Source organism: Rattus rattus, chromosome 3 (genome assembly GCF_011064425.1).
Source record: "Rattus rattus isolate New Zealand chromosome 3, Rrattus_CSIRO_v1, whole genome shotgun sequence".
Classification (NCBI taxonomy): domain Eukaryota; kingdom Metazoa; phylum Chordata; class Mammalia; order Rodentia; family Muridae; genus Rattus; species Rattus rattus.
This window is the reverse complement of record NC_046156.1, coordinates 207,447,992-207,461,485: the sequence shown is the minus strand read 5'-3', so window position 1 is coordinate 207,461,485 and position 13,494 is coordinate 207,447,992. Positions and strand designations below refer to the sequence as shown.

The 13,494-nt window shown below is 39.7% G+C and overlaps 1 protein-coding gene across 2 annotated transcripts in view; it reads left to right on the top strand.

The window, feature by feature from the left end:
- Positions 1-2,602: 2,602 nt before the first annotated feature.
- The window catches only part of Edil3 (EGF like repeats and discoidin domains 3), a 498,350-nt gene continuing 487,458 nt past the window's right edge, over positions 2,603-13,494 (top strand). For both annotated transcript variants that reach the window (XM_032899069.1, XM_032899068.1), the window contains exon 1: positions 2,603-3,204. In XM_032899069.1, the coding sequence (XP_032754960.1) occupies positions 3,141-3,204 (64 nt within the window). In that variant the 5' untranslated portion in view covers positions 2,603-3,140. The remainder of the gene's footprint in view (positions 3,205-13,494) is intronic.

Below are 13,494 nucleotides of genomic sequence, written 5' to 3'. Positions count from 1 at the left end.
TCTAACAACAACAGCAACAACAATAACAACAACAAAAGTTTTCAAAATGCTGGGTGGGTTAACCACTTTTTGAAAACCCTCTTAACCACAGGACCTTCAGAGAATTTAATATGCAACTATTCCTCAAGGATGTATAAGAAATTTCATTAATATACAGTGTTCTTCAAATCATTTGTCCATGAAATACTTTTATTTTCTTTCCCCAGAAACCTATCAACATCCTAAGGATAAGAAGACCCATAGAAAACAATTTGAGAAATGCTGTTTTCATGTGATGTATAGATCATTTTTAGTATTTTAGGCACAGATTTGGAGAAGCTGTAAAACCATAGGGTGGATCATATGTGATTAGTAAAGGTCTCTTAGCACTTTATGTTCAGGAAAAAATTCAAAGCAGCATTTTGTCCTTTTACCCTTTCTGTCTTTGTTTTTCAGACATTTTCTGTATTCCACCTGGGAAAGGGCTGTATATAACTATGCAGGTTCGTATAAATGTACCAACAGTGAAGTGAACTCCACAAATGTAATTGACAGTAAGGCTTATTTGTAGAAGGTCATTATCACTAAGCGGGAAGAAAGAAGTGACTTCTTGCTGTTGTATTTAAGACTTTATTCCACCTTTTGATAGAAAATAAGACTTAAGGACACAGAGATGTTAAATTGGCAATGCCTTTCAAAGCTGGTAAAACACTTCATAAAGAGCGCCCTTTATAGTCATCACCTCACTTGTTTGGACATAGATTATGTATTTTGATGTGGCTTTATGCCTACCTGAGTATTAAAAACACAAAACACACGAAAAACCTTTTTTGTAAAAGGAAAATTGTTTAATATCCTATATTTTGCCAAAAAAGTTAACATCTTGACATGTTTTTAATATTACATGTTATTAGTAAAGTGGAAATTGTAAGTAAAATAAAGCAAATACATTTTTTTATCCTACTGTCTCCCATTGGCTATCTCATCATGCAGAGCAAATTCAGGTTCTGCTTTTAAGATTTGCCAAAATTCTTTAGAAAGAATCCCTAAAAGGTGAGTTGTCATTTCCCAAGTCAGAGAAGATCTTTGTAAAGCACATGTCACAGCATGAGTGCACTTTGGGAGTTAAAGGATAGTGATGTACAAGGAAGCAACATTGACAGGCTGGAGAGATGGCTCAGTGGTTAAGAGCACTGGCTGCTCTTCCAGAGGGTTCTTGAGTTCAATTCCCAGCAACCACATGAGTGCTCACAAACATCTGTAATTGGATTCTATGCCCTCTTCTAGGGTGTCTGAGGATAGTGGCAGTGTGCTCACCTAAAATAAATAAACATTTTTAAAAAGGAAGCAACGTTGTAATTGATTACAACTCTAAACCATACTATCCTGATCCAACAGGGCTGGGTTCAAGCATCAAAGTTCAACAAGAAAGAGACTCTTCTTTTCCTTGGCCAGACAATTTTTTAAACATGTATCGCCACCCTTTCACTCAGCATGAGAAACATGGTTTTTGTGGTTGGTGTTTTGCCCATATTACACATTACCTCTCTCCCTAGCCTTCATTTGGTTTTATTTTCCAATTGTTTTCCATCTCCTCCCACCCTTGATTTCACTCCAAACACCAGAAAGCTGGTACAAGATGAGGTTCCGAGGACTTGAAGAAATGAAGGGGAAGTTTCATGGTTGTCCCCTTTCAGCATCTAATCCCAAGAGGGACTATTTTCTTCATTTCTTCAGTTCTCTATGAATGTGTTTGTGTGCTCCTATCTCCCCTCCTAACGGAGACTTGGGGATGGCAGAGAACCCTGTTTCATTTTGGTACTTGCTACCACAGGAATTGAATCTACAGTAAGCAATCATGCTAACTGAAAAACAGGAGAAAGCACAATGGTAAGCCAGGGGCTGTATTTTCAGTTCAATCACTTTCAGGGCAAAATAAGCCCATTTATTTTAGTTTTGGTGAGGAGCAGCGAAATTTGATCCACCTGAGTGATGTGTCAAGAATCTGCTTTTTCCTCTGTTTTTCTAAGACTTCTCTCATGTGAAACAGATGTCCTGCTTACATGCCTCCTACTTGCTTTTGCCCTTTCCTCACTGGGAGCAGATGAGCCCACAATCTTCCTCTTCAGTCCTGAGCAAACTGATTTGCAGACAGAACAACAGAGCAGCAGCCTGTCTTGCCTGTTTAGAGTGTGACTCCTGACTAAATCGTGATTCCTGAGAAATCGGAATACATAGCAGTGTTGGATCTCACCAAGCTTGAGACTCCTGTAGCCACTTTGTAAAATCCCTTAACTTATTTTCCTGCAGTCCCGAAGTTCATTGGACTCTTTTGTATACTTAGCTATAAAAACAAGCCGGGAATCACCACTTTCAAACATCTATCGTATTCCCCTAACCTTAGAGTTCCTATCAGAGGTGCAGAGGGTCTGGAACTTAGCAGACAGCGGCAGGTATCAGGCAGGGTGTGGCTACTGCTGGCTCCCTTTCTCTTCCAGCAGAAGGAGCCACCTTCAAAGCTGGGGGAGGGAAAAAGGGGGAGGGAGAGAGAGAGAGAGAGAGAGAGAGAGAGAGAGATTGGGGAGAGGCAGAGAATAAGAGAGGGCAGGGGGAGGGCGGGGCGGGTGCCAGGGGAGCCCAAAGCCAGCCTGCTAGGGCTCAGTCTCACACGCGCGCCGCCACTGTTTGTACACAGTGCGCTCTTGGCCTCAGGCTCGCTCCCCTCCAGCTCACGCTTCATTGTTCTCCAAGTCAGAAGCCCCGCAGCCGCGGCGGCAGCAGCGTGAGCCATAGTCGCTGCTGGCCGCTTCGCCTGCGGTGCGCGCACGAAAATCGGGGAGCCAGGAACCCAGGGAGCCGGCGCTCCGCCCGCTGTGCCTCTGCTAAGACCCACTTGCAGCCCCAGCCTATCTCAAGCGCACCCACCTCCGCGCATCCCAGCGCAAGCGAAGCTGGGGTGAGGGGGGGAGTCACCCTTTCTCTAGGGCCATCACTCTTTATCGCCCTTCCCAAGAATTTGTTTGAGGAAGCGCTGCAGGAGGAAGACGTCCGCTTGAATCTCTGACAGGGCGGGGTTTACTGCTGTCCTGCAGGGGCACCTAGCCTACAGTGCCCTCCGCTACGACCCCGGACCAACCCGGGTCACGTCCGGGAGAAGGATCATGAAGCACTTGGTAGCAGCCTGGCTTTTGGTTGGACTCCTCGGTCTGCCCCAGTTCGTCAAAGGTGAGGTGGCTGGGCAGGGGTCCCTGGATGAGGGACGGGCGGGGAGCAGCTTTGGAAACGCCGCTCAAGGGGCCACAGTAGGTCCTCAGTGCGTGCCCGGCGTGAGGAGCGCTACGGAGAAGGCGATGCTCCCTGGATACCCTGCCAAAGTGCTAGCAAAGTCCGAGTGGAGTGCCCCAGGCTGAGCCTGGGAAGAGGGTGCGATCTAGAAAATAAGACGGTTGAGGGGTTTGAAGGGGTTGTCTTCCTAGGCTTGATTTTTTGCCACTGATTCCCTGCGCGAACATAAATGTTGTTGGCCGATGACAGTGGACAGGGCTGTAATAGAGACCCGACAGTGCTAAGTGTACCGGGCCACCATCTAGTTGGTGTCAGAACAGCCTAGATAACCACCGGGCGGTAAGCTGGATGCAGGCTTTGGTGCAGGGCGGGGGCTAAGGGGTCTGTCAACCTGGACCCGATATTGAGAGTTTGTGCTGCCAATGAGAAAGAGAGAGAGGTCTTCTAAGTCGTTAGCTTTCTCCCCAACCCTCCTCTTGGGCGCGTGACTTCAATTACAACAGCTCAAACAACCCTCCTCGTCTCTAACCCCAGGGGGCCTGAGCATTATTGTGCCCTCCCTCTGGGTAAAACCATAACTCTTGGTAATAGATGGCTGTGATGTGCAAACCAACCTTCTTGCGCCCCTGGCCCAGGAGCCAAAAAGTTGTTCCGGCTGCTCTACCTGAGCCTTTCAGGGTTTGCATGTAAATAAAAAAAAAATCAAGCATACAAAACAAAACATTAAAAAAATATATAGGATTACAGTGAGTCTCCTGCTGAGTTGTTTAGGTGACTTTCAGATCCTCTGAGAGATTAGGCTTTGTCAATATAAAACCTGGCCGGAAACCTTTGTCTGCATACCAGCAGGTACTGAATTGGAGCCAGGAAGATAAGGGGTTTCAAGATATTGGGTGTCTGTACCCTCTCTGCGTTTGTGAATTCAGAAGGCCCTTCTGAGAGAAATGTACTAGAATCCTCAACAGACAGCAGCAGTGAGTAGAGAGCTGAATAAACCACAAGGTTTTGTCACGCTGTGGCTCTCGAAGTATTTGGAATAAAAAATGTGTTGACTCGAATCCATTTGAGATTAGAGTAGGCATTTCACGGATACTCTACACTACACATATTCACCACCTATGTATGTGCTTCAGAGGATGGGCTGTTCGGGGACTGTCCCCCAGAAACCTGAGTTTTAGCCAGATAGCGTCTCTTTGGGACTAGAAGTGGTGGGTAGTTCAGGTCTTCTCAGCTCCCTAGGATGTGACTTTTTCCATGGTTGTAGGTGTGAGGGGTGGGATCTGTTTTGTGCTTCTGGTTTCCAAACCTGCTCTGATTGTTGCCTCACAGAGGCAGTCACTCCACTGAAGGTTAGCATATGGAAATGTTTTCGGAGTGGGTTGCCTTAGTCTCCAGTGTTAAGGAAAAGAACGGGCTTCCAAAGCTGATATTTCCTGTTTCTTTTATTTCTGGTCTGGATTCCTTCTGCACTTAGATGCCTTAGCTGGAAGGGAACTAACTGTAAGAACCACAGGCACTCCTCTCTCCTCCTATCCCCGCCTCCGTTCCCACCCCAAATAGGAACATACACATACACTGACGCGCGATCACGAGCGCGCGCGCGCGAACACACACACACACACACACACACACACACACACACACACACACACACAAATGCAGACGCACGCGGACACACATACACACACACACACACACACACACACACACACACACACACGCTCATGGGTGCACTCACAAGCACCTACTCCATAACTGCCACTAAGTGACCCTTATCAAAGGTGACTGGAAAGCTAGAGGATCTAGTGAGTGACTGCGCTGGCCAGAAGACTTGTAGTTGCTAGAGCCTGGGCAAAAAATATTGCAGCTGCCCTGAGCTCTTAAAGATGCCCAGGCGGAGGCATCTATGCCACAAGTCAAGTGGACGATGGAAATGTTGCCTGGGCTTTCCAATCCGCTCTTCTAGACCACGCTCAGGAAGCCCACCCCCTCCAACCTTCGATCCATCCTTTGTAAGCCACCCTGTGGATGGAGGGCGGCAGCTTCTGGGAAAGAAACGGACCATTTTGCATCAGCTTTTTTCTGTTAAACTTGTTCCTCTCTCATTTTCTTCTCCCGGACCTCTGCAGAAAGAACTGAGCCCGATAGTTCAAACAATTAAACTTTGGGGAAACTTACTGAAGCTAGTGTTAAAACATGGAGTTTTACTCTGCTTTTTTTCCTACCCCTCCCCCATCGTATAGCTTTAATTTATCCAATGTCTTAGAGAAATTAGTGTTTTCCTTTGTGTGGATCCCAATTTGCAGGCACTCATGCCTGGAAATTTGATAATGATAGGTAAGTTCACTTATAAGCTGTCTTTATTTTAAAATTAAACCAATGTATCAGTCAGATTGAATATTTTATTAGCTCCTAAATTATTCATCATTGTGTATTGCTTTAAAAAAAATCCAATAACATGCATACAGTTGCAGCAAACACGTGACATCTTATGCAATCTGTCCCTGTGCCCGCAGTTAGTGCCTGGAGTCTTTAAGCAAACGGCGTTCTCTAAAAATGTCTAGATGTGCCCTAAATGCTATGAATCATTGGCATTTGAATTTCCATCTTATAATCAATAGAGATCTCAGTTAATTCTACATGAGAAGAAATTAATACCTAAAGAATCTCACTCCAGATGCCACTATGCTTCCGTGATTGCAGAGTGAAGTTTAAGCTAAAATAACCGGTTTCTATGGGGATTTTATTATTGCCCCTTTGTGCCATCGTTACCTCATTTGCATGACCGTTAACTTTCCACTTTAAGAAATAACTGCTAACATCAGATTCAAGGTGAAACATTTTAAATTAATTTAAGAATATATTGGAGGGAATAGTTAAGTGGACATAAAGTACCTTGCTGTGGGAGTTTGAAACCAGCGTAAAGTCTGCGCTGTGCCAGGCAATTGCATGATACAGCACTGCTTCTCCAATGGTGCAGAGAAAGTTCTCGTTCTATCTTAAACGTCCCCTTAAAAGTGAAATGTGTTTTGCATAGAAATTTGTATTATTTGTGGCAAATATTTACAGTAAAAATGGGAAAGTAGAATGGAATAGAGTATACCATCTTCTTAAACTTACAAAGGTTCCCAAATAAGGTCCAACGTAGTACATTTCTGAACCATTCTTTAAGCTAAAACATTTGTATTTTCATTAAATGTTATAACACCTAGCTTGTAAAATTATAATTTTAATATACTTGACTCATCTAAGTTATGAATTTTTTACTTATCAAAATCTTAGCAATATACATGAATAAAGGATACATGGTTGTAATAAAAGAGGAAGGATACTCAGAAAAAAGAGTTACCACCAGAACAAGGCTACCATCACAGAACATGTTTAATGGACTTCAGTGCCTATGCTACTACTCCAAACTCTTAAATTTCCTTACCCGCTATTCTGATAACATTGTTAACTGGGTAATTTATTCATGAGATCCATCCTTTGAATGGATGCTAATAATGGTGTATGGATCACTTGTGTACATTTATAAGCCTTTGGGTTTTCTAAAGCCAAGGAAAGTGGTGCTAGTATTGTTTACTGCACACACTTGCAGGCATGATTGCTTTCAGTATGATTTATGATATAACAGTTTCATCAAATCCTTGCCTACCCCAAAAAGTAGTAAAGGCTTCTGAGCTCAGTCAAGCCAGAAGCTAATTGTAAGTGGACAGTTACACAGAGTTGGATGGAGAAAGGGGAAGGGGAGAACTGTGTGGTTATATTCAAATCTCAATAATAATAATAATAATAATAATAATAATAATAATAGGATAAAATAAAAAAACGAAATATTACAAGTATGCAAATAGTAGTAAAACTTCTATAATAGAAATCAATTTACTTCTTTTATTAACCAAATAGTTTGAATTTCGGCACACTTCTGAAAAGGTCCACACCCATTCATGCTATTCTTACAGTTGAGTTCTTAGCTGTGATTTTAGGAAGATGCCCAACATATTTCTTCTTGTGTTCTGCTTTCTCACAGTCCATAAAAAGACAGTGACAGCTTTCCTAATCAAAGTAAATTAATTTATGAATAAAATCAAATGAACGCCGATATGAAGTGGATAATCATTAAAATGTTTTACATGGTTATTGCAGATGCTAGAAATCATCACTTAATCGTTCCTGAACAAGTATGTATAAAAACCTTTGGTTCCACAGTTGTTGAAGGAAAAAGACTAGGATCCACTTCACCCTCACCAGCAGGTGTCAGAATAATCAATGGAGACATTTTAAAGATCTTTGAAAGAAGCAAAAGAGGTAAATAAGAAAGTCTAGCCTGCAAATCTACACAAATATGTCCTAGTACATACGGAACTAATGACAGTTCTCATCAGTCCCTGAAGACAGAAGGGGTTCATTGTCAGGATGGACAGTTTTTACTGTAGAATTTTAACTTCAAGTCACAAGTGCCCCAGGTAAGAGTCACACATTTTGGGGAGTCCATTCCTTCTTCCAGGTGTCTGTTAGTGCCTTCCAAGGAAATATACATAGAATGTCAGTTTATAGTGGTCAAACAATTATTACTGGCATTTCTAGCGTTCTTCCTAAATTTCTTCTCCACATCCAGTCTAAGTAATTATAAACAATATGGTCAAAGGAGACTAAATGCATCCTAGATTCTCTTTATCCATATCAGGAAATTATTAATGTATATATATATTAATAACTCATTATATATATCAGGATATATACCTATCATACATAGAACAATTCTACAAGTTACTAAAAATCACTCCTAGTTTATCTTTATCAAACTTTTGTCCCTTTTTTGGTTGACACAGCCCTTAAGTTTGTATTTCAGATTCACCATTATATTCTTGCTATGAGTTTTCTCAAGCTTTTATGTGCTCCTTGACATGCCAAATGGCCTATATTCAGTGGCATTCTATCTGTGTTAAAGTTGCTTAAAGTTAAAAAGGAAATCTTCCATTCTGTCTCTCCCATTTTACATTTTTCTTCTCCTTCCCACTTCTTTGTTGGGTAATCACTAGGAAACAGCATCCAGGATAAAATCAATTTGACATTCTATCATCATTATTAAAAGACGGTAAATTTATAAAATACTGTGAAGTTATCATTTTTCCTCTTGGAAGGAGAAAAATGGAATGAGCTAACATAACGCCCCCTTGATTTAAAAGGATTTCAACTGAAGAACAAGTCAAGGATTTTATTTTGTACTGTGATTACAATGCTCTTTCTGAAACTATCTACTGGGCAAATGGAACATGTACCCCTAACAATCTGGACCTGACTTGGTTTCCAGTTTCATCTGTGTGACACAGGGAGGAGCGTAGGAAGCATAAAGGAAAGAACAAGAAGCTCTTGGCCACCTGATGTAGACTTCGCATTTGGAATTTAGATTATTATTTTAAAAATCTATTTATCCTGACTTCCAAATTCACTGACTCTATACAAACTACATTCTGAAACTGTGAAATATGAAGCAGTAGGTCAGACTCAATTTAAGCAATAAAGTATGCCGCTGTTATGAGGAAGTGGGAAAGTGTATGTAAGACACATTGTACATATTGTAAAGTGAAAAAAAACCCCAGAAAATTTAGTGATGTGGTAAGGGGACTGAGTAAAATAAAGGCATTCACCTGTGAATCTTTATTATATTAACTGATGCCTCTGTTGTCTTTATTATCCTAACTGTCATGAATCTAGATAGGACCTAATTGCAGCATGTTCACAATTTGGGAATACAAAAATATTGAAGTATTTGTATTTATTAATAAGAAACTATTTTGTTCAACATGCATAAGCTCAGATATCTGCTTTGTTGTGAAGGATGTAGAAATCTGAGAAATCTATTTGTTTGGTAATTGTATTTTTTTTTTTACTCTGCTATAGAAAATGATGTCTTGTAAATTTTCCCTAGAATAATCCAATGAAGTTAATAGAAAAGAGCTTAGTTTTACAGGAAAGGGGTTGGTCTCCGAATTCAGATAAGGTGGCTTGCTATGACTGGGCCACATTTTATAAGAAAATATTCTGCTGCATTCTGTTTAAATGTGTTAATACAGTGATAGTGACGGGGTCGGGTTTCTCCACCAGAGATTGCTGGTTCATCAGTGAGCAGGGAGGATTTAACCCCAAGGATATCAGTGAAGCTTCTTACACGTAAAGCCCTTGAGAAGGAAATTGTTACTGCACTGAAGGACTGACTTCCTCTTACTGTTCCTCTTTTCTAAAGCAGATCTATATCAAGACGACTGATTACTTACTTATTCATAAGTGGGAAGGCCACGGCTTAATCTCTGGTTACATGATGACACGCTTAGGTTGGAGGCAATCTGTAAATGGGGTTAGGCTACTCTGCAGTCCTTAAGGTTTCTGCTTCGCATTTGACAAAGTGGTTTATTTTTAGAATGAAAAATAATCCTTTAAGTCCCTTCCTGGACTAAGCTCACAGTGACTGTTTAGATTTCACTCATACTGGAGATTATGAGGTCAGCTGTAGTAAAATGGAGTTCGCACATGTGAGCAAGAAAATCCAGAACAGGCAGGTGGAAATATTGGATTGTAGAATATTTTTTAAACTAAATGGACCAATCCCTTTTGCAATCAATCATCATTTTTTTTTTAGTTTGTGTATGTTTGCCAGTCACAAATATGTGATAATCTTTTCCCAACACAAGATGCTCTAATTTTAATAACATTATTTCCTGTCTGTATATTAAATATATTCTATAAATCTATATTATTTTTATAGCTTAACTCATATATTATATACACCAACTTTCTTGGAATGTTCTATGCCAGCTCATCATCTAAGTGCTTTAATATTTATTTTCCAAATTCTTGTTTACTGCTGATCAATTTTTAGTATAGCATAGGTGAGACAATAAAACAAAGAAACAGTAACAAAAACACCAAAGTGGGTTCTTAATCGTCTTTTAATTAGATGGAGATATCATCACAACAGTACCCACTTCACTGTTTTTAGAAAGTATGTGGACATTTGGCTCTTGTTATTATTAATTTAAATTTACATATTCATATTTTATGCACATTTTCATTTTTCCTACATGCATGCATATGAACTCTGTGTATTTGGTGCATGGAGAGATGAGAAGATGTGTAAGATACCTTAAGACTAAGGCAAGAATATTGTGAGCCATCTTACGCGTTCTACGAACTGACCCTCGATCCTCTACAAGGGTTTTTACCTCCCAAGACATCTATCACTCCATCCTTCTAAGTGCATATTTAAGTAGCAATGACTTCATATAGATAGGTAGATCGATAGATAGATAAATAGGTAGGTAGATAGATAGATAGATAGATAGATAGATAGATAGATAGATAGATAGGTAGGTAGGTAGGTAGGTAGGTAGGTAGATAGATAGATAGATAGATAGATAGATAGATAGATAGATAGATAGATAGACAGACAGACAGACAGACACACAGGCAGACAGACAGACAGACAGATAGACAGATCTCAAAGACAGGTCAGAAAATTTAAAAGCTTATGTTACTTGCTTTCATTTACACGTGTTTCTATGTTTTAGAATATTCCTTCTCTGAATGTACTTTTTAACCCTTCTGGCAAAGAGAACACTGATAAAAATATACTTTTAAATCCCAGACAGAATGTAAATGGCCTCTTATGTTTGTTATACAACTTCATTTCAAAGGAATGTCACTACTGAACGGCTGGTTCCTTTATAATATATACAGGTCCTGATGTTCTTTGTCTGAATCTTTTCCTGCAAAGATGTGCTTTTCACAGTCACAGTCTAGTTCTTAGCTTTCCCTCTTTTCATATGAAGGCTGCGCCGTAACGGCATAAGCATCTTAACAGACAAGTTAGCAAGAGTCATTTACTCAGAGAGATGTGAAGCAGGGTAAATAAGTCTAGCAGATGCATTCTGCACAGTGCACTGTGGGGGTTACCAGTTCTAAATGTCATAAGTCAACCCTGCTGGTGCTGATGGATCATTTGACAAATGAATAACAAAAAAGATACCAAGGTAACTGCCATGGCCACACAGTGGCTAAGTTAGAATGCAGTGTAGAACAAGAGGAAGAAGAAGAAATAATGTGTAAGAACCTGAGGAAGGAGTGAATGCAGATTACAGACTTGAGTTATGAGAGAGCACATAAAGGACAAATATAATTATATATATTTATGAAGTTTTATAGACTTTGAGTCTGACTCATTTGAATATTTGATGTTTTTCTTTACCTGAAATTTTGTTATAATTTATTTAAAAATTTTCAAATATAATTAGAGGAAATCTGGACACTACCGTCCTAACTACCAACTGATATTGTGTGGCAATCAGTTGTGCACTGTGTTCAAGAAGGTGTCTTCTACACGTTATTATCTGTAAAAATGCATATATCTTACCCAACTACTAGGTAACATCTAATTATTTTTAGAAGATGAATTTATGCTTGGAAAAATTATTTGAAATTTAAGTAATTCTACAATTTAAAAATAAGTTTTAAAAAGTTGAGTGAATTAAATTTTAAGTAGAAAAGTGGGATACAGCTCATTCCACGTGCAGAAATGAACAAGTATGCTATTTAGTCTGACAGACTTAATGATGTGTTTGTTAGTACATAATGCAATGGTACTGGGATAGCAGGAAGAAAAAAAACACTTGGGGGAAGGGTTGGGGATTTAGCTCAGTGGTAGAGCGCTTGCCCTAAAGCACAAGGCCCTGTTGGTCCCCAGCTCCGAAAAAAAAAAAAAAAAAAAAAAAAACACTTGGGGGTGGTTCAAAATACAGATTTCTTTCTTTTTCTTTCTTTCTTTCTTTCTTTCTTTCTTTCTTTCTTTCTTTCTTTCTTTCTTTCTTTTCTTTTCTTTTCTTTTCTTTTTTTTTTTTGCAAAATCTTTCCATTCAATTTTATTCTAGCATGATTTTTTGATTGGATTCCAGAACTCTGCCAGTCCTCTGCATGATTCCAGCGCTATTAGACATAATGTATAGGGATATAATTTCTGTAGCAATTTCAGTTGCATAACACAGTACAAAGTGATATTTACAAAACCATGATTTTTATTTTTTGCCACATTCAACAAGTCAAACCATGTATATGACATGCTATATCTGTAGCACCCACATTTACTTCTGTATAAAAGTTTTAAAAAAAGGAAACTTAATGGCTAAACATCATGGCACAAGTCTATACTCCATACATTGAGGAGGCAGCAGGGTCACAAGGTCAAGGACAGTCTGGGTTACACAGAACGAAGCCCAGGAAAACAGAGCTGGGCTGATAGCTCAGTAGTTAACAGCACCGGATGCTTCCAGGAGAGCCAAAAACTGACTTCCCACCAACATATAGTGGCTTATATAATCTGTAACTCCAGTTTCAAGTGTCCAAGACACTCCTCTGGCTTCTGTGGACAATACCTAGGAACAGTTTAATTTTTTTATTTAGCACCACCACTAACGAAACAACTAAAGCCTCGGAAAGGTTAGAAGCATGACAAGGCCCTGAGTTCTTTCCCCAGCATTATCAGAACAAAGCCAAACCACACTAACCACACGTTTTCTTTTTGGTTTAATTGAGTTATTATTTACTCCAAGTATTTTAAGTATTTTAAAACTAAATAAAAATGAACTATATTTAAAGCTAATGGAAGTCATACTATCAAATGTATAGAGTATCCTCTTATTGTTTTCTCTGTGTGACTGTACAGTATTTGAGTTTAAATGGGACTCTGCCTTAGAAAATATGGAAGAAGAGAATATTTTTAACCTAATTTTAAAGAAGGGACCCCGAGGTTCTAAAGCTCCAGTGTCCTGGATTTCACAGACTTGGAGAGTCTGAACTTGAATCTACTGCGCTGACTCTAACTGCTCACAGCTGTGACACAAGAGTACTTGAGGTAGTCATAAATTCTGTTTTATCCTCAGTTTTTAAAATGAGGAGATGGCAAAAGGTTGGCTGATGTTGCAGTAGCTCTTAAATCTTCTTATCACACTGTCACTTTTTCCCTATTAGAGAGCATCAATGAATTTGAAGACCTTCAAATCCCAGCATCAGTGTTTGCCTTCACTGTGTTTTAGTTGACGTCTAGCAACATCTAGTCAGTAGAATTAGTACTGTTAAATGAAACCACCAACTTGCAGGCACTTCAAATATTTTGGTCGTTCTCTCTCTCTTTCTGTCTCTCTCTGTCTCTCTCTCTCTCTCTCTCTCTCTCTCTCTCTC